Source organism: Pleuronectes platessa, chromosome 10, assembly GCF_947347685.1.
Source record: "Pleuronectes platessa chromosome 10, fPlePla1.1, whole genome shotgun sequence".
NCBI classification, from domain to species: domain Eukaryota; kingdom Metazoa; phylum Chordata; class Actinopteri; order Pleuronectiformes; family Pleuronectidae; genus Pleuronectes; species Pleuronectes platessa.
The window spans coordinates 22,278,497-22,303,466 of record NC_070635.1 but is presented as its reverse complement, the minus strand read 5'-3'; the positions used below and the strand labels follow the sequence as shown (position 1 = coordinate 22,303,466).

At 42.4% G+C, this 24,970-nt stretch overlaps 2 protein-coding genes across 3 annotated transcripts in view; one reads left to right on the top strand and one right to left on the bottom strand.

Annotated features, from left to right (window-relative positions):
* The window catches only part of zhx2a (zinc fingers and homeoboxes 2a), a 28,064-nt gene extending 11,042 nt beyond the window's left edge, over positions 1-17,022 (top strand). For both annotated transcript variants that reach the window (XM_053431727.1, XM_053431726.1), the window contains exons 2-13: positions 6,118-6,587; positions 7,137-7,847; positions 8,067-8,279; positions 9,005-9,259; positions 10,068-10,271; positions 10,450-10,534; positions 10,746-10,931; positions 12,169-12,578; positions 13,498-13,729; positions 14,048-14,198; positions 14,453-14,572; positions 15,450-17,022. In XM_053431727.1, coding sequence (XP_053287702.1) covers positions 6,489-6,587; positions 7,137-7,847; positions 8,067-8,279; positions 9,005-9,259; positions 10,068-10,271; positions 10,450-10,534; positions 10,746-10,931; positions 12,169-12,578; positions 13,498-13,729; positions 14,048-14,198; positions 14,453-14,570 — 2,664 coding nt within the window. In that variant the 5' untranslated portion in view covers positions 6,118-6,488 and the 3' untranslated portion in view covers positions 14,571-14,572; positions 15,450-17,022. The remainder of the gene's footprint in view (positions 1-6,117; positions 6,588-7,136; positions 7,848-8,066; positions 8,280-9,004; positions 9,260-10,067; positions 10,272-10,449; positions 10,535-10,745; positions 10,932-12,168; positions 12,579-13,497; positions 13,730-14,047; positions 14,199-14,452; positions 14,573-15,449) is intronic.
* A 635-nt stretch (positions 17,023-17,657) lies between these two features.
* derl1 (derlin 1) lies at positions 17,658-24,741 on the bottom strand. Its single transcript, XM_053431728.1, has 8 exons — positions 24,388-24,741; positions 21,479-21,590; positions 21,324-21,388; positions 20,605-20,631; positions 20,112-20,207; positions 19,918-19,970; positions 19,181-19,291; positions 17,658-18,853 (listed from the first exon to the last, which is right to left on the bottom strand). Exons 1-8 carry the CDS (start codon positions 24,538-24,540, stop codon positions 18,709-18,711), a joined length of 762 nt encoding a protein of 253 aa, XP_053287703.1. The 5' UTR covers positions 24,541-24,741; the 3' UTR covers positions 17,658-18,708.
* Positions 24,742-24,970: the final 229 nt, after the last annotated feature.

Below are 24,970 nucleotides of genomic sequence, written 5' to 3'. Positions count from 1 at the left end.
GGACATGCAGTGATTACTTCTAATCCACGAGACTGGAGTCTATTAGCGAGGCTATGATGAAGGTATTATTATAAGTTATATTGATAAAGTTTGACCAACTGTGGAATAGAGTAAAACATTGCCATGGTTATTAATTACACAGTGGACTGGTTCTCTTTTCCATGATGGCATTCTGTGCTCCCAAACACCCAGCCATGGCAGCAGGAGAGCCGCCCCTCCCTCCTCTGAATATGATAGAGTGAGGAGGAGGAGGAGGAGGCTGTTGGTGCCAGTGTATCCTCAGTGTTCAGCACTTCATACAAGCGTTTTTCTTTGTTTGAGGCAGTCAGTGCACATGAGTTAAACTCGAATGCTACAACTTAAACTACAGAGCTGTTTGTGTTCGTTTTGTGTTACATATTCGCCTCTGCCTTTAATCATGAACTCTGGAAGAATGCGGAAATTCAGTCTGGACATTCTCTGGAGTTTTCCCTTTACATATAATGAATGCAGCAGGAGATTGTCCAGAACATTTTTGGACCATTCAGGCAAGTGGTGACACCTTGGTAGGGCATGCAGGAGGCTCGGAGTGACGTATTCTGCTGTGGAAAGCTGTGTTTTTGTATTCAGCACATTGACGTCAGCCCTTATTGCCAAGAGCTCTTGAATCTGTCTTTCCAAGTTTACATGTTTTATGCGTATGGCCCCTCTTTTCCATTCTGAGATATTTGTATTCTTACAGTTTCACATCTGTTCGCACTTGTTAGAAACATCATCAACACTACTACACAACTGACCCACTGTGAATTGTCCAGCAATTTACCGGCTGTATGATCGTAGGAAAAGGTTGGGGAAATTTACGATTCAGCTGACTCAGACATTTGAACTCTCAGCTACAGCCCCTCTAGATTTATATAATTTCAGGAAAATGTCCAGATTTCAGTCGATGTCTGAAATCGAACTGTATGGTGAATATCTTTATTGTAAATGCAGGAAGTCTAATGTGATCCTCATCTGAGGAGCCAGCAGCAGTTTTTAAGCCACTCCAACATTATTTATAAGTTCTTTAGCAGTCGTGTTGGCAGCTTACTAATATGGATGTTGCATAAATAAAATTGCTCATCCACCCTCTACTTGTGTGGGCTCAGCACACACAGTAGGAGGTTAAGGTCCAGCTACAGCTCGGCTCTGTTCATAGTCGGTTCCTCATCCAGTCGCGATCGCCCATCAGCACGTCCAAAAGTGTCCAGCCTGTGTCAGCACAAGTTCCGTAGATGATGTAAAGTGACACGGCAGATGCATCTCCAATTCCTTCCTGCTTTATCTTGGCTACATTGCTGGATTTTGGACAAGGGCAGACTTTGAGGGACAAAGCAATAGTTAGTGTAAGAATGAGGATGTACACTGCTGTGTTTACATCAAGTGTCCTCTCAGAAGCACCGAATCTGTGTAGCACTCAAAACAGGGTTAGTAGGATAATCAGGCAGCATGTAAACTTGACTTTTAGCAGGGGAATCTTTTGTGTGCCACCTCTGACCAGCTGGGATTTTGCTGGAAGTGTAGCCTTTTCTTCTCCTCCCGACTGTTCCTGACCTTCCCCAAACTTCTGTCAATGAGAGAAGCTGAAGAAAGCTAAAAAAAATGCACCACAACACTCTTCATCCTGCAGGATGGAGGGGGGGGGGGGGGGGTTCCAGGCTTTCAACACGCACACTCTTGTAGGCTATTTCTGCAAGATTTCTGTTTTCCCAAGTATTTCAGTTGTTTCTGTCAGTTAACACAACCACACACAGTACTGCATGCAGTCGGGGGGTCACCCCTATCTCTGTCGGTGACACGGATGTAGCAGCGACTTGACTAAACTCTACGTCCGCGGTTGCCATAGCGACACCATGGTAATGAGTCTGCATTCTAATGATGCCTCAGTGGGTTGTTTGAGGAGTTGAGATATCTCGGGACAATGAGTCGGCTGGCGAATGACAGCCGTCAAGCCTTGAAGGGTACAGTGCCATGTGATTAATGCGTAGCTGTTGGATACGGCCATATTAAATATGTGACACTTAAAGGGATTACAAAGCACAGGCCTAATCTGCTGAGCTGAAAGAAGCCTCACAAAGTCATACTCACATATTTACTGCTGCCCCTCCCTGTGTAATAGACTTAAATATGATCAGACTGTTAAACAGAATCTTTGTTGAAGTTAAACCTGTTTCTTTTTGCCAATATTTACTCTTAAGCATCACATTTTGAAGTAGCGCAGCTCACATGAGATTCTTAGAGGACTTTTCCCCGTCCTCTGTGTTAACTTGGTTTTATGGAAGCTCATTATGTCCTGATAGAAGAGCACCGCTGCTGCATCGACTCATTTGATTTTTACCCATGTGGATATGGATATGAAGCTTCAGTGTGAGGCCTCAGGAATATCAATAGACTTTTTCAGTCAGATAATGCTTCTCTCTCTCTCTCTCTCTCTTTCACTCTCCTCGCATTACAATATTACCACGGGTAAGTTTCTCCTGCTCACTCTCACCCAGCTTTTGGTATCTGCTTTTATTTTTTCTTTCTATTGGTATGTTGTTTCTTCAGTCCAAATAAAGTCGCTCTTAGCTTTTTAAATTGTGTGTCTGAAGCTGCTTTGTCTGATTTCTCACCCTGTTCACACTCTGCTGTGTAATTTGATCTGTGATTGGTCAATATTTCTCGGGAGGACTAGTCGTACTGACAGCCGACAACCGTCGTCTGCATAGATTTGCATATCGGCTAATGTCAAATCACTGTCATAAACGTTTTTCAAGCCACATTAATAGATGTCAAAGTTAGTCTGTGACTTAAAAACTTCATCCGAGTCGTTATTGTTGACTGTCAGAGTGACACTGCAAAATTCAGCTGCCACCTGAACCATTAGAGTTGAACTGAGGATGGCCAATAATTATAAATACAACATGTTAGTGTTGTAAGTGGGCAAAGTCCATGTGGCTTCAGAGATTGTTGCTCATGCTGCCATCCTGATTGTGCAACGACTTGTTTTTAACGTTAATATTACTTGTGTATGTTGAGCAGGAATAGATGGTCTTATTTTATTTCAGCATCTTCAGTGAATAAGTAGGCCTAATTTACTCAAATGTATTAAATATATTAATAGTAGTTTTTTCATGGCCATATGAGATGGAATATCACACAAAATCGGGGGGGGGGGGGGGGGCTTAATAAACAATAGTAATGCAACAAGACACAGTAGCAGTAACAATTGAAAATATAAGGTAGATATTCTAACACAAAATTATAGAGTAGTGGACTGAAAAGGAAAAAGCTAAATCGTCAGTCTACCCAGCCATCTCCACTACTGTGCTGTTCTGCACTGGGTTTAATATTACTGGGCGTTGATGAGTGTTGGAGGGGGAGAAAGCCCCTCTCTGAACATGGCCCCCTAGAGACATGGCAATGCCCGACCATCCCAGAGCAGGGCCTGGCTTGGCCCTGTTAGGACGCACAGTTGTGCACTGACGCTCTCCAGCATCCAAACAATGGCAGTCTGGGATGAAACCACACTTAGTATGGTTTTTGCCACAGTAAGACCTGCCAGCAGTATTCTATGTTTATGATTTAGAGTGAGGGATAGAGAGTTATATTATTGAGCAATAAAGAACATTAAAAATCTATTTCATGTTCTCATTTGAAAAGCTGGAACCAGGGTGATTTTGACTTTCATACATTTCTTTTATAATAGTTGAAATTATTGCTATTTAATAGTTTGGTCAACGAATCATTTCAGCTCTAAATTGCATCAACAGTAACTAATACAGCAGGGGTCAGCAACATTAGGCACGCGTGCCACTATTGGCACGCAGCGCCATAACCATTGGAACACATGCAATATCTTATTAAAGAAATGTTCAAAGGTTTTGCCGTCACGCAGCCTTTATTATTTAGCTTGATTGATGTTAACACCTCCCAGCCACTAGGTGCCAGTAATGTGGCAAAGGCTGGATGCCAATCGCCATTAAATAAGAAGAAGAAGAAATCACCAAGGGTGCACGTTATGTTGTGTGCCAAACGTCCAGTGTTAAGCGCCACTTTGACACAAGGCACGACTGAAGTTTCAAATATCAGGCAGACTGGGGAGAATCAATCAAACGTGCAGTGTCCAGGTTTGAGAAGCCATTAAAGTCTTTGCCACTGCCAGAAACCATGCGACTGAAGCAAGCTTTCGCAAATATGAGTGTGGTTGGTGGGGTTAATGACAAACTTATTATTGCAATCGTAATGAGATAAACATGTTTCTTTAAAGTGTGGTTATATATATATAGCCAATATGGATGAAAAAAAATGATTAGTCTGTTGGAAATATGTGGTTCAATAATTAAACTTAATATAAAAAAAATGTTGATTATGACACACTAAGATACAAGAAATGTTCCCATTGGCACTCATTGTCAAAAAGTTTTCTAACCCCTGTAATATTGTATATTGTTCCTCTCTTCCTCTTCCTATCTACCACATCCTTGATGATTCTGTGGCTGACTTCTATTTGTTTCTCACACACACACACACACACAGTGAAATACAAACACTAGGATTTGTCCGAGTTGTGTAAGTTATGGACGTAACACGGTGCACAAAGCTGTTTATTGGATTTATTGCTGTGATGGAAAACCCGCAGTTTGCCTTTCTCATCCATGTCTTCTCCAGAACACTGTGCAGTTAATTCAGCACCAGTGTCCAGCCGACCACCTGTTGACCGTCTGCTTCTGTCCACTGTTTGTTTGATTGTCTGCCTCTTCTGACCTTTTCTCCTTTTGAGACATTTTTGCCGGCTGTAGTCTCTACCTCCTCTGGGTGGCTGTTCACTACAGCTCCACATGGGATGCTGCTGAGAATAAATAACCCAACATGTTGCTTTACTTAAAATGTGCATACCAGCCTGTTTGGTGCCCCCTATATAAAGGCTTTTGAAAAACAATCACTGATAAATCTTTTTTTTTTTCATTTTTCATTTATGCTGTGTTTGTCTTCTGTTTCTACACATAAAAATTAAGAATTGGTGAAGCTATTTAAAAATCGTAGCTCCATGTTTTTGGTACAGTATGTTATAGGGACAGTAATCGGCAGGGACCTCCCGATGCGATATACATCACGATATTTAGGTGGCGATACGATATGTATTGCGATTCTGTAAGTATTGCGATTCTATATTACGATTTCTTTTTTTTTTAAATACTAGACCATGGAATACAGTTGAATCATACCTTCAAATACAACACGGTCAAATTCACTTAGAGCTTTACAAGTTTTATATCAAATATTAACATTCACTTAATGACTGCAGCCAATAGAGAAAATAAATAAAAATGTTTTGTATTAGTCCCTGTCAACTGCACACAAACTGACAGATTAAGAAATGATGCCACTTAGGCTACTTTTAAACAATAAATAAAAGGTCAATTAAATAGAATGAATAAAGGTTTACTTAAAATAAAACCTTTGAAAGAAACAAAAAGTAGGCTATGCTTCACTGTTGTTTGCATGTAGGCTATACAAAGCTAGTGCTTGGATATGTTAAGATTCTTGTGCAAAAACAAGAGGTGGTCAACATGTACTGGGGTGAGGTTGGTCCTCCCCCCACGTATCGCCCCCCCCCCCCCCTTATAAAACCAATAAATATGTTTGTTTGAATACAAGCAATTAGCTTTTTCTTTATTTCTATGTCTTGCCTTGAGAATTTCAGGTGAGATGTGGTTACACTGATTAAATAGTAACTAAAACCAACTTTATGGGAACAATTAGCTCTTGGAACTGGAATCAGTGTGATACAAAATGACAGAAACCACCTTTGAGAAAGATGAATTTGATATATTCTTTTCAGTGTGGTCTGTGATCTCTGCAGCAGAGCTAGTACGACACTTCCCCCTCTCACCTGAATAATGCGGAGGATTTGATGCTGTTGTGAACACGTCATGTGCATGTGCGGGTAAAATCTGTATTAAATTTTTCCGGACTCTATCTGCAGGTCATGTCTGAAAATGGCTATAATGTTCATCATTACAAAGTCTATGGTTCTAAAAGTTGCTTTAAACAAAAATAAAAATGTCTCTCTAATGTTTATAATGGTCTGTCTCTCTTCTCTTCTCTCTAATGCAGATAACATCCTGTCATGTATTTCCAGGAAGTTGGAGAGCACTGTAGCTGACACTGTCAGCGAGCTCAGCCTCGACTACACTAAAACAGTTCCATCTCCACCAGACCTTCACATTTCACTGCCCTCCTCTCTCTCCGGCCACTTATCGCACCCCAGGGGAAGATTCGTCCTCAGGCTCCTCTGTCCCATCCCACAAACTGTCCTGAGCTTGCTTCCTGTATCTCTGGCCTCTTACGCCTGACTATACGTCCACAGCTGCATATCCACATCCTTGGCACCTCAGCCATATTCTCCATCACAACATCCCTGGCCACGCACAAGCACCAGTGTGGGGCTGCCGTCCAAAAGGACTGATCCAGTATCTACCGTCAACATGTCCAGTCGACGGAAAGCTTCCACTCCCTGTATGATTCGACCAGAGCAGACCATGGTGGAGTTGGATGATGAGGCAGATGAATCACACAATATGGAGGTAAACCTTCAGTATGTCTGACATCAGCATATGATATTTGAATATTTGTATACTCTGACTTCATTGAGGAATTAAATAGGTTTTATTGTAGAAATACTGACCCCTGTGTGTGTGTGTATATTAGAATGACTGTAGCTCAGGGATTAGAGCGGTCGTCTGTGGTTCGACACCACACTTCCGAATGCTGCAGTGTCCTTGGGCAAGATACTGAACACAAAATTGCCTCTTCTCATAGAGAATTGACATGCTGCACATAGATGCACTTTGTGAATGTATGTGTGAATGTAAGAACTGTACTATGAACTGTTCGATGAATTAAGGTTTGAGCAAGTTGTTCAAAGGTAGATCGATTTTTCTATACAACTTTCTGCTTTGCAGCATTTTTCTGAGGATTTCGGTCATGTACTAATCTCAGTATTCGCTTTTATAATTAAGGACATTCTCCAACTACAAGTTGAATAATTTGTAGGTCAGTTTGTAGACCTATTTGAAAAGGCAAATGTCTCCTGAAATATTATCCATCTGAAAGCTGAAATTTCTCTCTCACAGATAGCGACAGAGAACCATAGTGAGGATGGGCCTATGGAGGCAGATCTTTCGACAGGAGCAGATTCATCAATGGACCTGGATTTATCAGGAAAGGCCTCTGACCTCCCGTCTCCTCCTGACAAACCTGCCATTGAGCCACCAGACCTTTCTAAGCCCCAACGAAGGCAGCAGGGGGGCTATGAGTGCAAATACTGCCCCTTCTCCACGCAGAACCTGAGCACTTTTAAAGAACACGTGGACGCCAACCATCCTAACGTCATCCTCAACCCCCTGTATCTGTGTGCGGTCTGCAACTTCAACACAAAAAAGTTTGACACCCTGACGGAGCACAATGAAAGGTGTCACCCTGGGGAGAGCAACTTCAAATTCAAGCGTATAAAAATGAACAATCAGACAATCTTAGAACAGACGATAGAGGGGTGCAGTAACAACGCAGTCATTTACAACATGTCAAGCGCCAATTCTGGCAAAGGGGACGAACTCGGCTCTTTGCCACTAAGCAGACCCGCCGCAGTCAAAGTTGGTAAACCAAAAATGTTGTTGGATAATAAACGGACAGAGTTGGGTAAACTGATGCCAGATCTGGCCAAGAAACCAATCACAGCGGTTAATGTCAACGGGACGGTCATCATCCCTGAATCAACGCTCCTTAAAGCAGACGGCCTTTCTCACATCATGCCTTCCCTCCAGCGGCCTATAAACTATACCCAGGTAAGAATTCTTCTCTTATTCCTGTATAGTTAAAGGAAGTGTGTCTCTTTTTATTCCCCAGGAAACTGAACCACTCACCACTCTCACTGTTTGTACACTAACTCTAAAGTTACATCCAGCAGGATGCCCTTTCGGAACACAATACCTTGGAACAGTACTTGAAGAGATCAGTTTCTAGGTGTGTGAAGAGAGTTTCCCTGGCTGACTGTTTTGTTTCAGGTGCCGAAGATCGCAGTGCCCCTCAACACAACCAAATACAACCCGTCACTGGACGACAACCTGACGCTCATCTCGTCCTTCAACAAGTTCCCCTACCCTACCCAGAATGAGCTCTCGTGGCTCACTGCAGCCTCGAAACATCCAGAGGAGCAAATTAAAGTGTGGTTCACCACACAGAGGCTCAAACAGGGCATCAGCTGGTCGCCTGAGGAGGTACGAGGTGTCAGGTTGACTCTGTTGTTAATTCTCAATTCTCAGTGAAATGATTTATCTTTTTAAAAACTTTATTTCTAGCAAGTATAGAGAATAATTATTCTTGGCTACAGTATTTCATGGGCTCAGAAATGTGCCCCAGTAAACTAGAGTGGCACTCAGTAGTCCCTTAGATCAAATCACGCTGAACACAGATATCAGTTGCTTAAAACATGTCTGATTTGTTTTTCATCAAGATCCATGAATTATTCCCTGGGAAATTTGTGAAAATTTCAAAAACAAAGTTAGAGAAAGCGATTAAAAAATATCCTTGATCCGCTCATTTGTTCAGATCCCAGCTAAAATGTAATGGGTCTATCTTGGCCCATGTCCCTTCCACCAAGTATTAGTGGAAATCTGTATAACAAACAGCAAAGACAGATGGGGCGAAAAACATGAACTAGTTGGTCAAAGGTAATTCCAGCTAAAAGTACAGGAATGCTAATTGTCTCTTTAGTCAACAATAATCACTGATCAGTTTATGGGCTTTTGTTGGGTATCTGCTTTGATGTTACAGTATTACATTTTCTCAATGGAATTTCTCAACACAAACCTAGGAATTTTACAGACCTGCAAATTAATAATCAATTCATTTACATATAAATCTGATTTGTTTGCTAATTACGCTACAATTTTGTCCAACACACGCAGCAATCAGTATAAGAAGTCCTCTCTCTCTGTTACAGGTGGAAGAAGCCAGGAAGAAAATGTTCAATGGTACAATCTCCTCTATGACTCAAACCTTCACCGTGGTGACTCCTCAGCTCAGCTCCCACTCATCCACCAACATGTCTGCAGCCTCCAAATTCATGCACCCAGCTGCCTCTGTCCTGCAGTCCCTCCCATGTCATCTGCTGGGACAGACCAGCCTGGTGCTGACGCCTGTAGTCAACGGCTCCACGGTGACCTGTGCACCGCTGGCACTCACGGTGGCAAACCAGGTAGAAAACACTGGGCAGACTCAGACAGACTCACCGAGGTGGCAAAAATACACACATTCTTTACTCCAGTAGAAGTACAGATACTTGTGTTAAATGTATAAGTACTGAATCACCCTCCTCACTCAAGTAAAAGTGTAAGAGTAAAGTAAAAATTTCCCCACTGAAGGTCAAAGCAAACTGAGTCACAGTAATATAGTTCAAATACAGTTTCACTTAAACCACTCTTACTTTAAATAAAAAAAACAATAATCTAAAAACAGTTAAAGCAAGAGAAGGCTGAAGAGCACGAAACATTGTCCAGGAGGAAATGTGTACAGTGTATTGAATGAAATATCCTTCAATTAAATAAGTGCAGGGATGGGACATGTTTTGTTGCTCTGCTTCGTCGTCGTTCTCAGTGATGACGGCTGATTCGTCACTTTCTCCCATGTTGTTTCTCCTTGTCACAAATATGCGCCTACATATGTGCCTCTTCTGTGTGGTTGAGTCTCCTGTTTCCTCTCGATACGTCTCTTATGCCCTCTTACGTATGTTGTGGGAGATCTGTCCCATTAGATAAACAACACGGAAACATATTTTTTTACTGTGTTATTGTAAATCGATCTTGATGTTGAGAAGGCAGTGGTCAGATAGAAAGTACAGATATTTGTGTTTGACATGTAGACCGTAAGTAAAAAGTTAGCACAGATACCTGAAAAATGTATTAAGTTACAGTATTTGTACTTCCCACCTCTGCGCACACAGTAACGCAAACAGTTAATATGTCTTGCAGCAGCCCTTCTTAAACTCTAATTCATGTTTTTGACAGGTGGCACAGTCACTCAAACGACCCCTGACCTCTGCAGTGATCGCCACAGAGAGTAAACGCCCCTCCATCATTCAAACCCTCTCGGCGCCCAAGCTGGTTTCCCCCAAAGTGCTAAATTTTACAGTTGACACCAATAAAACTGGCGAGCAGCTCTCAGTACTGAGGTCCAGCTACACACACTGTCCTTTCCCTGAGGAAGATGAGGTAAGAATAAGTGAGTCAAATGGCTTTATCTTTTGAGCCATGCCTTTATAAGTTGAGATTTTTGTGTCTGCTTTAATTGCCTTATTTACTATTGCCACCCTTTTTAAGCACAAAACTTTCACAGATAAACACCCGTGTTCATCGTTTTATCCCATGTTGCATCTTGTCGTGCGATTAGATCTACAGGCTGATAGAGACCACTGGGTTGTCCAGAGGAGAGATAAAGAAGTGGTTCAGTGAACAGAGGCTCCTTAATCTCAAAGGTACGAGGTGTGAACAGTGCCACACATTTAAAATGATGAAATACACTCACTATGATTAATCGTATAAACAAAAGTTTTAACCACCAAACCATTACAGTTTTTTGAGCATTGTGCTTGTGCTGCATCAATTCATCCCTCATCATTTTTAAATCATTAATCAGTATATCTCTTCATTAAAAATAATTCCCACTCTGTTTGTCACTTTTCAAAGGTGTTCCTCCACCACCAGTGCTGGTGAAAACAGAGGTGACACCAGCAGTGAAAGATGGCCCAGTAAAGAAAGCAGTTCCCAGCCACTTTCCCCTGCTGGAGAGGGTGAAGGGAAAGACATCAGAGCAGCTGAAGGCGCTGGAGGAGAGTTTCCAGAGGAGCAGCTCTCCAACTGAGGCAGAGCTCGGTACAACTCACACATCATCCGCTAACAAGCTCACGCCTCAGGATTGTTACTTCCTCCTTATTTTGGTTTACAACATAGAGGAGCTCTAGGAAGAATCGATTAAGTCGCTTTTGGAGAAAATGTGAGAACACAGCACGAGAATATCAGAAAATTCACAGAGAGCGAGAAGCGGTGTTAACGATGTTTCCAACACGCGACAGAGGCCGAACCTGAAGAATACAAATATATATCAGGATGATGAGAAGGTGATTTAAGAGCTTTCAGCCGTACGAGCCTATGTCAGTGTCAATGGGCTTCAAGCAAAAACCAAAAACACTGTTATTTATACCTAAGGTGCCCCCCCCCCCTCACCTAAATGTTCCAGTAATTTTCCTGTTGTGTTGAACGTGTCTGTACATTCTCCTACTGGGTCCATCACATGTGTAGCTCGTTTTGAAGACATTTTGTGGCATTCATGTCTGAGAACAGCTTTAGAGAGGAGTGCTGTACATGACTGAACTGTAGCTCAAAAAATACAGATACATATTGAGTCAGTTATAATATAGCAAGTATCACTGTCATTTTTGTAAGTTGATATGATGGTTGCCTTAGTGGAGATTTTGTTGTGTTCTGTTGTGTATTTGATCAAATGATTGATAGACATTAATGTAACTCTTGGGAAGAAAACAATCCGCCTCATCAAAGGGCATCATTCAGTGTGCAGCCTGTGTATCGGTGCATTCAAGCAAATGTTATTCTGCTAACTTGTTTGCCTGTGGTCTCAGCTCAAGTGCAAAATTCAGATGCTTGATGTGAACACATTATATTTTCCTTTGCCTCTAAAAACCCATATCAGCCCTCCTGGAGATCACGAGCTAATGAGGCAGAAAATCTGCTTCTCAGATATCTTATTAGGATCAGTTACTGTCGTGTAGTTTCCCAACAAAAAGGAAGATGGAACATTTAATCTACTTATTAAACCTTTGTCCCTGGATAAGGGACAAAGTAGCCTCACTTTTTAACCATTTAAATAAATTCTGTACTTTTTTGCTACTATTTATAGTTGCTCACAGCATGTGACTTAATTTTATATTACCCTAAAGGAGCTGTAGGCTCGTCTCTGGTGGATTCATGCATGACAGGAACAGCAGAAATGTCTTCAATGAACACATTTCGAAGTTCCCCTTGGGAGAGAGTACATTTCCAGGTTTCTAAAAAAGCTTCCACATCTAATCTACTGTTTCTCCCCCTGCTGCAGACCAGCTGGCCCAGGACACCAGATTGTCCAAGACGGAGGTGGACTGCTGGTTCTCGGAGCGAAGGGCACTGAGGGACAACATGGAGAAGACTATACTCACCATGGCCTCAAAAAACAAGGAGGACCGACAAGAGCGGCCCGTAGCTCTGCTGAACGGGGCCTCTCATCGAGAGCAGGAAGGAAAACCCCTCAGCTCCTCCCCTCAGCCACCTGTCCTCTCCTCCTCCTCCTCCTCGTCCTCCTCACCGCCAGTGCTGGCAGCCTCCTCCCCTCAACCTCCAACCCTCTCCTCCTCTGCATCTCCTCCCATCCTCACCTCGTCCTCCTCCTCTTCCCCCCATCCTCCCATCCTGTCAGCCTCCACAAGCCCAGCTCCCATCAGCAGCCGCTGCCTCACCCTGCTCAGAGAGGTAAGAGTATTGGAACACACCAGGAATCAGAGCGATGATTGGAGCTTTAATGGTATAAAGATGAGCACTCCTCTAATTGCAGGGATGCAGGTAATGGTATCAACAGATTAATGAGATGAGACTTTAAAGAGATTAGTTGATGAGGTGGCACTTTGTTAATATCATCTGAAGGGGGATGTGTCAAATTGTATTATTAATTTTGAGACGGTATTTTACATGTAGTTGACATTAAGAGGATTGATTGACACTACATGAGGAAATTGGCTGATACCAGAATATTAAAAGTGAAATAAGATGTAAAGTGACAACAAGGTCAGATCGGGTTCAGTAAAGAGAGGATATTAGAGAAATGTCATGTCTAGAAAACAGTGGGACCCCAAAGGATTACAAAACCTTAACAGTATGTGCATGAGACGTCTCTTTAACAGTAACAGTACGTGTTTCATACCCAGAAACATAGAGACTCCGTTTGGAGACTGGTATTAACATCTGTCTCGAGTGCAGATGTGAACGCACCCTAATGTCTTTAGTCCATCCTGACATCTGATCACAAAAACCACAGTCAGAGGTCCGGGGCCCACGAGGCCACATTCTTTTCACTGTGGGAGGGAATGTACAGATTTTCAATGGTGTTCCATTCGTTTCAGCTACTAAAAATAAAAGTCCAACAATAGCTAATGTATTTGTAGCTTCATATCACCCTACATTGAACATAAAGATAGAGGATTTCAAAGTAATTCTCTATTGAATTGGGAATAAAGGCAGCTATGATGTGCAGTCCCTGTGGGAGGGGGTCGATGTCTTACTGCTAGAGGGGATTTCAAGGAACTGTCTCATCATCGTCACATCGCAGCAAAGAATTATTAAAGAAAACAGTGTTGTTCTAATAGTGGACATTTCTTTTAATTTGTTCTCACAGACGTTCTGTCGGACCCAGTGGCCATCTCCTGAGGAGTACAGTCAGCTGGAGGCCCAAACAAGCCTGGGACGCACCGACATTGTCCGCTGGTTCAAGGACCACCGCTTGGTCCTGAAGAACGGGGAAAGTCTGGACTGGATGGAAGGTTTCCAAAACACGAACGCAGCCGAGCAGCAGAAAGAAGGCCAGGAACAGAGCAAGAGCCTTTCCTTGGAAGTCAAAGCTGTACCTGGTGAGTTTTGGAAGCAAGCATGTGTTTTCACTACTGCGATAGCAAGTGCCCGGAGGCAGTGTGTGTATGAGTTGTCCGGAGGAACTGATCAGAATCTGGTGGTCAAACCCAACACATTGTGGTCCCTTGAACCCAACCTCTCAGGAACACGTGGAGTAGTATCTCCAATGAATGAAAACATAAATGAATTCAGACTGAAACTGCACTGGTAGGTGGTGGCAGACAACCGCAGGGTAGTTTTTCTAGTTTTCCTCTTAATATTGTTTTGCAAATTGTCAGGTTCTCTTGTTTGACTCTGTGCTCTCTGTTTTTGTACAGACGCTGGTGCTGGTGAGAAGGCAGCAGCTACAGAGCCCCCCAAGCTGCCAGAAGAGGTAGAGAGGCTGACTGACAGACTAGCCCACGGTGTGACAGACCTGAGCCAGACCAAACCGGACCAGACTAGCTCTGGCACTGCTGATAACGAGAGGTGGGTGGAGACATGAAAAGATAAATGGCCTTCTTATTTTTATTTGCTTGTGTCAGATTCATGTTGTACAGACAAATAAATACCAGATCACTGTGGATCCTGGAATAATCAATTGGTGATGTTTCATGAACTACATTTTCATGAATGTGTATGGTACAATCTAGTGCCAAACATAAATAAATATTTTTCAGATGTTGTTCTAGTTCCCATAAGGAGTCTCTTTGTGTTTTAAACTTTGTCTGTTGTCTTGTTAGGTCGGTAAAGGTGACCGTGGCAGTGGGGGAGGAGACTGACGGAGGAGTGGAAAGACAGAGGCTCTCAACAGACTCCGATGTTTTGACCTTAGAGCAACCAGAGAGTGTCACTGGTTGATGGTGGGTTCAAATGGTGAAAGGAAAAAAACATGCAACATATTTTACTCTAAAAACAGAGGAATGAAGAAATTCGATGCAGTGTTTCCCATCAATTACCTAGACTGTGTCCGGCAGTAATGTTCTAATTGGTCCTGCCACTGTTTCATGATGAAACACTCCGATGTCTAACTTGGTGTGACCAGCACTGGGCCCACGCAGACCTTGTAGTTTCATCTGCAGCTGTGGCATCGATGCAGTTCCTGCTCTCATGTGGGAACTTACCTATCACTGCTTCGTGTGTGCACCTGTCACTCAAAAGAATGTAAAGATCATATTGATAACAAGGGACAACACCTTCAGTTATATCAGTATTAATTTGCAGATGTTTTCTGGCCACACAGGGAACATCGGTTGAAAAATATCTTGTGTGTATCTTCCAAAGTTTGGTATCTGGTCGCAGCTGGATGTGTCCTAGACCGCTGTGGCCCCAACCAGAAACAAGTGTCCACACAGAATGGATTGATGGCGGATGGTGGCTTACATAAATAGAAATAGAAATGTTGAGCTGTTCCATTGAGATGCCACAGCTGCTGCCTCCGGCTACACAGGAAGTTATTAGTGTGTAATTATGTGTGACTGGTCCTTCAGAGAGATGGCATGCTGGGACGGCAGGATGATGCTTGGTCCACTCTGTCATTAGCATCACACATGTGGACAAGCACACGCATAAGCATGCTGGCTGTCACAGGGAGGCGGAGGAGAGAGAGAACATGAAAGATTTCTAGTTTGTTTAAAAACATAAAATCAATCGGTTGAGCAAGTCTTGTTCATTCAAGCAAATACTTTAAATGCTTATCTCGGAAACAGTATTAAAAAACGATGTCTGATTATGTTCCAGGTGAGTCGCTGACCACCATTGGATGATGACCAGATGTGGAACCGGTGATGCCGCTGTCTGCCTGCGATGTCATCACAAAGCTCCGGGGACGTCGGAGGTCTGCCGCTGGAAGCACTGATGTGAGGTGCAGACGCTAAGAGGAGTGCCAAAGCTGGACTTGATGCATTGTTCTTACAACTACAACACTTCAAAGAAACAAAACAAACAGAAGCAGCCTTGTAAATATTTTTCTGTATTACAAAGAAAAAGGTTTGTACAGTTTTACTGCGAGGGCGAGTTTTGTTACATTTTTAAACAAGTCTGACTGGTGGCCTGGAAATTCTTTTTTTGTTCTCGTACAATGATCAGAGCGTATGATAATCTCTGTCAATCAGTCCTATTTTCTTGGGAATCAAACTTGCGCACGACTCTTTATGAGCAGTCTTTGATGGCACTTGCATATCCCTGCTGTAGTGATAGATATTCTCATGGCCACTTCATTTCACACTGTAGGGTTTCATTTTTTCCAGCAGCGTCACCTTGACTCATCCTCGTAGAATAAGGTGAAGGTGGGAATCACTCGCGTGTGCTCGAGGGGATGTGTGGAGGAGTAACCGTGTTTTGAGAGATGTGAACATGGCAACAGCCGAGAGGCCAGAGGATGAACACAAGCCGCCACATGGGCAGACAGCTGAGGGTCGAGTGAATGGATGAACGCATTGTGCATCATACTATTGGTATTGCATTTCCTTACCAGCTGGTGTTTGCATCAGTAAGTGAGGCATGCTGAGGTCAACGCACAGAATGTTTCCTTTTTGAGAAATAGAAATTATAAAAAAGATCATTTTGGAGAGAGTGTGTCTGTAGGATCGCACCACGCTGCCTTTTCAGCTCTCTTAACGATGACGTTTCCTAAAGTACAGCCTGGTGATGATTTCACCTTGTTTTTTTTAAACTAAATATTCTCCACTGAACTTAGCAAGAACATTTTGGTGACAGTGTTTGACGCATGATGAACTAGTCGAAGCTCTTTTCTTCGAACGCGGTCAGAATCAATCTGATCTGTGAACACACCTCTCGTCTTCTCTCCAGACTTCCTGGCTGTAGGTATGTCCGTGTTTTCCAAGCAGCAGCACAGGACTCAGGGCTGATTCCAGTTCATGACAAACATGATGGAGGCTCGTGAACTTCTCACATTGATGAAATGATAAAAACGGTGCTGATTTGATTTGGAATAATTGGGCAATATCTCAGCAAAGCCATCATCCACTGCTCTTGCATGTGCTTCAACAGCTTTCTTATGAAAAAAAACATATTTTGAGAACTGATTTTTAAAGGGACCTCAATTTTTATGGGTCAAATCTGTGCGATATCTGTGCAAGTGGGAAAAGGTTAAGTTGAGCTCCTTTTGAATAGTGAGACCAGCAGTTGAATGGCTGTTTGCTGGCTGAATGTCTGCTGCTGCTGCTTTAGTTTTATGCTCGGACACGTTTCTCGGATAATGTACATTTGGTTGGCTTGTATGAAAACCTTTGCAATTTTATTTTCTAAGCCTGCTGTAACTCAATAAACACACAACTGACTGTACAACTCCCCTCTGTCTTCCGGTGTTAATGATATGAATGAGAAACATGAACCAGGGTTGGAGGGTGACTGACTGAGTTTGCTTGTTTACTTAAAAAGCATTTTTCAAAGTTCTATCATAATTTGAAAGTTTGAAGTTGACAATTTCCTGACATGTTTGAAGTGACATTTGTTTGAGCCCATTTTTCATTAAACACACATAAGCAGCTGCAGTTACTCCATCTGTCCACTTGTCCAGGACTTTAGGTCGACCATGGGAAACGTGTTTGTGTTACACACTGGACACCTTGTGGTCTGTCATTGGAGCCGATACACAAAAAAACCTTCCTGCCATAGACCCACTGGTTAAAGAAGTTAGTGTTAGAGCAACACAGCATCCAGTTATCAGTTATTTTTATCTGCACTTGAAATGCAATTACGAATTCATATTTCACTAGAATAGCATTCAGAGCGCCAAACTTTGTCAAGGCCCAACAGTTACCAAAATTGTAATGCTTCTTCCTTGACCCATAATAAATTCTTCCAAGTTTCATTGTAATCCGTTGAGTAGTTGTGTAATCTTGCTCATAAACCAATCAATAAACAAGACGGGTGAAATCATTACCTTTACATCTCTGCATTAGCAGAAAAAATAACTAGTGTTAATGAACTGGAAACACTTCTGAACTTTTATGTCACAATAAAAGGAATATCTTTGAGACTGTTGTCAGACCAAAATCTTTTTCACTGTATTTTCTGAAATTCATAGAACAAGAATCACAAAAATAATTAGTTGATCATGAAAATAAACTTTAGTATCAGCCCCAGCTTTACACCACAGGCACATGATCAGCTGAAATCCCCCCCTCCTCCTGATTCTGGAGAGAAATTTTACCCCAGAGTTGGAAAAGGGGAAAGTAAGATTCATACACTCAGACTCAATCACCTTTTCAATGAACTGTTATATTTACAAAAAAAAGCAAACTCCCATTTTCACCTCATTTTGGTTCAGATCATCACATCTTAAGACAGAAGAAAGGTCAGGTCTGTGCCACAGGGGATTCAACAAACATTTTACACCCATGTACATTCCGACCTGGAAACAGTGCTCGTCTCTGAAGCTTTATGTTCTGTGGAGGGACGACAGGGAGCGCGGCCCCTGTGCGTTGGTAATTACACTGTAATCTGATATGGCAACACAGAGAGAGACGGAGGACAGGAACACATGAATCAAAATCAGCAGCGTGCTGTTGTGCAGCTGCAGCATCTCATCTCAACAGTGCAGTGGCAGTGTGTGGAGAAGAGGTGAAGGAGGGATGAAAGAAAGAAAGGCAGAAGAAAAAGGGGGAAGGGAGATCAAGAATCATCAAATTACAAAAACAAACTATTTATTCATGTTCTCTTCTATCTGCTTCACTTAGACTCGACCGCAGAAGTGTATTATTGGCTTTCATGGTGAACTGAGCCTTCAGCCAGAGTCCGAGTCCTGCTACGTGCTGCTCTTTCAGTTAAAATGCATGCTTCTTCAAATTCCATCTCTGCATATCCTTTAAAACTGAACATGAAGTTGAATTAATTCACAAAGATGTTTGTTCATTCCCTCAAACAGAGAAGAATGTGAAGAAGCAGACATTTTAACTTCAATCATCAGCTGCACGGCTGTTTGTTGTTGGTAGCAAAGGAGGAGGAAGGTGAAGCCATCTCCTCTGGCCTCCTCTCAGTCGTCCCCCAGGCGGAAGCCTTCGCCCCAGTTGTAACGTCCTCCCCGACCTCCTGCCGCCGGCTCCTGGGCAACTGGTCTCCTGCTGGGGGGGGCTCCAAAGCCCGACACCCCTCCCCTTCTGTTGGGGAAAAAGCGATACCTGGAAGGAGGAGAGAGATGTGCAAAGGGATGAGATGAGAATGTGTTTTTCAAACAATAAAATAACAAAACATTTGACATTAGAACTGTTGAAATTGAGATAAAAAATATCATATTTTATGAAAAGACTGGAATTGGATTGGAATTAGGGCTCCACAAACCAATCCCGTTTCAGTCTACATACATTTTTATTTTTTTTATTTTGTGACAACTGGCCAAAATCAGCCGGATTGATATCAGCTTCCATTTTCAACTGACTATTCTTGACAGGCCACATAAGTCCGGATGAGTCAATTGAAGCACAGGATGAAAAAAAAAACGAACTCACAAGAACTGTGGTGTGGAGAGGAAGGAGCGTCCACCCAGGTCCATGGGGTATTTGAACATGAGGAAGAAGTAGAGGTGACCCACCAGGTTCCCAGTCAGTTCATTCACAAAACTGTGGAGTAACAGAAAAGTTGTGCAGATTTTTCTCAGTTACAATGTGCTGGTGTCAACTGTACACATACAGTTATAATACTTAAAACATATAAATGCTCATTTTCAGCTTATTTTCTACTAAAGCAGTCGGCCTGTTATCAATTCAGCAGGTAGTAGTAAGAGAAAATGTATGAACTAGTTAATTTTGTCAATTTCATTGCCACTGCAATATCATCATTTTATCACTACTTGTACTCGACATGCTAGAATACGTCCTCATCTTTAAAAAATGATATGGTCAGCAGAAAGACAGAAAGAAATCCTCCTGGCTGCTTTCACTTCTTTTCTTCTTCTATTCTTGTTTCGTGCCGTCTCAATTCCCAAAAGTACGAAAATCTGCAACAAAGTGTTTTCACACTGCAGTTTCATCCGGACTGAGACCAACTCTTTTTAGTCTATGTTTAGACTAAACTTGGTCCGTGGCCTGAAGAACTTTTATTCTTTACTTTGGTTCAGACTAAACTGAACATTCTGAAGGTCCGGACCAAACAAGTTAGGTGAGGAGGAGCCCTTATAGTACAGTGTGTTCAAATTGAAACCATTCAAATGTGACTTTGATCTTACTTATCAAAAAGAATTACTTACGAGCCTCCAATGATGAAGTTAAAGGCCAAGATGACCCACGGTAGATAATGTGCCTGAGACAGACATAAAGTATATCATTAGAACTTTCTGCATGTTGAATAATAAAAACCCTTCAAATTTACATCATATATGACCTGACCCACCTTCAATAAGACAAGATACAAAAAGAACCATTTGTGATGTACATGACGTACCTTGAAGCGTGTTCCGAACCAGAAGGAGACGATGGTGTCTTTATTAAACTGAGCCCAGACGTACAACACGGACATGATCAGTGGGATCATGAGTAGCTGAAACACAAGCAGCCAAAGGAAAGCATCAGAAACACAGCTGTGTAAAAACTATAAATACATTAGCCTCAACCTATTGTTACTGTACTGAAGTGTGTTCATCATGAGGCCAGAGGCACAACAGTGTCACAATGAAAAACAAATGAAAAACATCTATTTGCAGAAATTGAATATAAAATTGGATCATCTAAATTCGAAGAAAAAAAATCAGGCACATTTTTGGAACTGATATCCATGAGTATGTGCAAGTTGTTGCAGCTTGATTTAATTTAAGGAGACTGTTGGCCTTTGGCGTTTATATTTGACTTATAGATGTATACATATATACATATATATAATGTACAGTGGCCATGATTTCATGTTTTGATGAAAATACAGAGAAAACAAGGAGTCTCACCCGCATGTTCATCAGCATCCCAGTTATCTACACACACAGAGTCAAGGACAGCAACTTTGTGGCTGAGTACAATCACAGCTGGAGCCTCAAGATTACAGCAGCTGGGGCTGGAAGGTTGCCAGTTTAAATCCCCCACACAAGCTGACTTTCACCTCCCACTTCTTCTGCCTCTTCGCCCCCGGGAGCAAGACATCTGACCTTGACAAATTAGTCCCGCCTAACCCTCCCACACCTGCCACACCTCACACACTTAGTCTTTTTCTTTTTTCACCCATGTCCACAATTAGCCGGAGGTGAGAAAAACCAAGCTTTTGGGAAAACTGAGGTTTGCCTCTGGTCAAGAAATGTCCAGAGTGCCAGAGTTGAACTCCTGACAAAACAGTGTTGAGATGTGGACCAGGCTGCACTGCTGGTGCAGCATGTGACCTAGATTAGGTTTCTCTGCTCTGCAGGGGTAGACTGACACTGGGCCACTGGCACAGAGCCTCCCTGACATGGCACAGTAATGCAGGGAGGGAGGGAGGGAGAGAGGGAGGGGTACAGAAAAGACAGACAAACGAGGGATGCAGAGGGGAAAGGAAGCAGCAGAGTGTGGTAGAGGGGAAACAGGCTAACAGGGATTTAACATTAGCTGTTGAAGGACTAATTCACTGTAGGTAGATTATTTGTCATTGAAACTGAAGGTTGCTGGTATTCAGTGATGCCGCTCAGAAGGATACAACGATGCAGATCCAGTTGAAGAGGAGCATGAAGATATAGTCTGCAGGTCTGCCATCAAATCCTCCTGCAAAACCACACCAAGAAAAGATCAGCGTGACGGGAAGAGCATTAAATGTGACTGTGTGTGTTCAAAGAAAAACCTTAGCAGTCTCACCCGTCTCTAGCCGAGTGGAGTAGTGGTAGAGGAAATATAGGTTGACCATGTACAGGAAGCCGGTGTTAGGGCTAACCGGGAAATACAGAGTGGCTGTCACTGGCCTCCAGAGCTGAAACAAACAGAAGAGACGTTTTTCTGACAGAAATGTAGTAAGATATCAACGTGGCTGTGTGCATGTGCGCAGATCCAGCCTCGTGTCTCTATTGGATTCCAAAGGAAAACGTCGGAGCTCTCAAACTGTGGCATCTGACAGCTGGCGTTCCTCTGCAGAGCCGCTACAGCACAACTGGATTCAAAGGGTTTGTTTGAAGGTGACAGAAGTCGGATCAGTGCGGCATTCAGGAGGTGATGAAAGGATGAAGCATCTTCTGTGATAGATCAGTGATTCTCAAGGGAAATTTTATAAAACAGTTAAAACTGAAGTGGTGTGTGTAGCAATAAACAATGGTACAAGAAAATGATGATGATGAATAAAGATTTTTTCGTGGAGTCATTAGGGTAGAAAAAAAATCATCTGAATCAATTTTGGTGCGTGATGATATTTAATGAAGCAAAAATGCCAAATGTAGCGTCTGCACATTTAATGATTTTCTGTGTTCAGCACTGTTGTTGGCTGGGATCTTTCTGTGTGGAGTTTCACTCTGTGACTGACTGAATAGATGTGAGCGGGAATGGTTGTTTGTCTCCGTGGGCAACCTGTCCAGGGTGTCCCCCCGGCTTTCGCCTAATGTCAGCTGGGATTGGCTCCAACCCCCTCTGCAACCCTCAAAATACTGACTGGTTTTTATCATCTATTAAAGGTTATATAGTGTCCACTGACAACAAGACTAAACAGTAATGTCTTGATCCAAGTGTTGGGGGCATATGGGGGCAGCTGTGGCTCAGGAGTTAGACTGGGCCTTCCACTCACCAGAAGGTTGGCGGTTAGATCCCAGTCTACCTCAATCCCCATGCCAAAGTGTCCTTGGGCAAGATACTGAAGCCCAAAATGACTCTGTTTGCTGTGCTGGCGATGTACGAGAAATGTATGGTAGAGAAAGTGCTGCACATAGATGGACTGTACTGAAAAGCACTTGGTCATCAAGACTAAAAAAGTGCTGTACAAAAAACACAATCTTACCATAATACACAGTATACAATATATATATTGCATGGAAATAATGACATTACCTTGCAATATACATGCAATAAACAGCTTGCTCTTTGCTGCTCAGATACACTCTGATGGAGGAAGTATTTGAGTAAACAGTTCGTACATAAAAATATTAAAATGTCATCAAACTAGATGAATATTAACAGTTAAATGTAGTTCAAGTTTGAATATTATTAGAAATAGTTACCAGTAATTCTGCTATTTTGCTCTAAAGTAGTACATGTGAGTTGATGTTGTTGGCTTTAAAATGCGGAAAAATCCAAAACAGCCTAACTCAATCATATACAGCCTGAGCTAAAACACATGTTTTCCTATCACATGTTGATTTAGTGTCTTTATTTAGTGTTGAAGAGCTGAATGTGTGACTTGATCTGCAGAACAGCTGCCATGTAATGCATGTCCATAGACCTGGCCTTTATACAAGCGGGTCAAACGTCTAAAAGAAGCAATTCTGTTTATCGATCTGGAAATAATTTTTGGCAGTTGTGTACTTGACTAAATTCTAGGATTTGCTTTTCTCAGACTAGATGAGTGTTTGATGTATGAAATTATCAATTAAGAGCAAAACCCAAAATATTAGTTGGGAAAAGTGTTTGACCTCAGGGTGTCTGTAAAGTGACCTGGGAGGGGGATGCATTATTTGGCAAAGCTGATTTTGGACCTGCTTAGGTTTGTCCACATAACTATGTTATGAACTGTTTCTTCAACTGAGTCTAATAAATCCTTGATGACTCTAAAAATGCACGAACAATAGCCAAAGGATAATTTATTTGATGTGTGTGTGTGTGTGTGTGTGTGGTACATTGCTGTGCAGCCTCTTCTGTTTTCTTAGTCAATGAGCTGTACCTGATAACTGATGTATCATAATTCTCACACATGCCACTGGTCTGCTTTATGTTTGTTTTTATCTATTACTTGAAGGCTACATAGCCACTGTTGTTTTTTCTATGTTCAAATACTTTCATTAAAAGAGTGTGTGATGAAGTCTATTTCGTTTTTTTCAAATTTGGAATCGATCCCTATTTTGACCTGAGTGGAGTTTTTCAGGACTCGTATTTCAATCCTGCCTGCTAACATGTTTTAACATCACAAGTCTTAAACAACATTACAAACAAATAGTTTATCAACAGATCAATGTAGCTCAAGTATCAAAGATATCATCAAACACGTATGTATACACAGATTATTGTTAAGGTGCATTCATGTTACGTGGGGGTGAAGCTAACTAACTTCTCAATATCCTAATGGGTAGTACAATAAAATACAAGTACTCAAGTAAAGTACACATACTTCAATGTGTTCAGCACCTGGTTACTCTTCACTACTGCAAGTAACCAGGCTCCAGGGTTCATTTTGGGATTTCCACGAAAAATATTCACGTCCTGCTGAGCTAACATTGTTAAACCTCTCAGTGAGTAATGGAGGGTAAGGTCGTTTAATAATGAGTCTGTGAGCAAGTTCTTTAATTAAAGCTGCTCGTGGGAATTACAACATGTTCGGTTCTCTGGTGAATCAACCACCGCGTTATATTTACACCTTCATCTCGCTGTTGCTAAATTAAGTAGCATTTTGACAGCAACCGGAAGTGCTTACCTACTACGTCTCGGCCTGTGATTGGCTGTCAGACACCTCTGGGCCTGCTTACTGAGCCGCGTTAGCCACCTGCTAACTAAGCTAGCTCATCCAACACACAACAGCAGCGAGTTCACGCCGACAGACCAACACAGCAGAGATCAGAACAACAACAACGTACATGGAACTTGCTGAAGACGTACTCCGGCACCAGCACCAGGTGTCTGAAGTCCACCAGCCCCAGCTTCCCGATGAGGGGCACAGCGATGGAAGCAGCGAACCAGGACCTGGTGATGAACGGGATGCTTTTGAACCAGTCCCCGAGGTCTGACATCTTCCCAACGGGTTACTGCCAACCTCTAACCCCGAAACAAGCGCCCCCTCTCCGTCAACGAATCAGTGTCCTCCCCCAAATCACACTACGAGCCAGGCTGCCAGATATATCACTACCGCTCCACTGCTAACTTTACATGACGTGGCTAATCACAGACAGCTAGCTGTACACATGGGGAAGCTTCTGGAGGACAGGCACACATATCCGCCGCAGCTTTTCAAAGTAAAATACCGTAGGTCAAAAATATAACAGCTTCCACACAACAAGGGCCGATCGATGCAAAACAGATAAAACCCAGAATGAAGAGGGTAAGGGAACAATATAGAGAATTTTAAAAAAAAAGAGAGAATTCTTTGGTGTAGTCAGAGTACAGAGACCTCTGTTAAGATAATCAAAAGTTACTCACAAAGAAGTCCAGTTCCATCGGTAA

Coding starts and splice junctions, on each gene's coding strand:
- derl1 (XM_053431728.1), bottom strand. CDS start 24,540: ATGTCAGACCTCGGGGACTGGTTCAAAAGCATCCCGTTCATCACCAGG. Junction 21,591..24,387: donor ACGTCTTCAGCAAGTTCCAT/GTACGTTGTTGT, acceptor TGTTTGTTTCAG/CTCTGGAGGCCAGTGACAGC. Junction 19,971..20,111: donor GGTTCGGAACACGCTTCAAG/GTACGTCATGTA, acceptor TGTCTGTCTCAG/GCACATTATCTACCGTGGGT.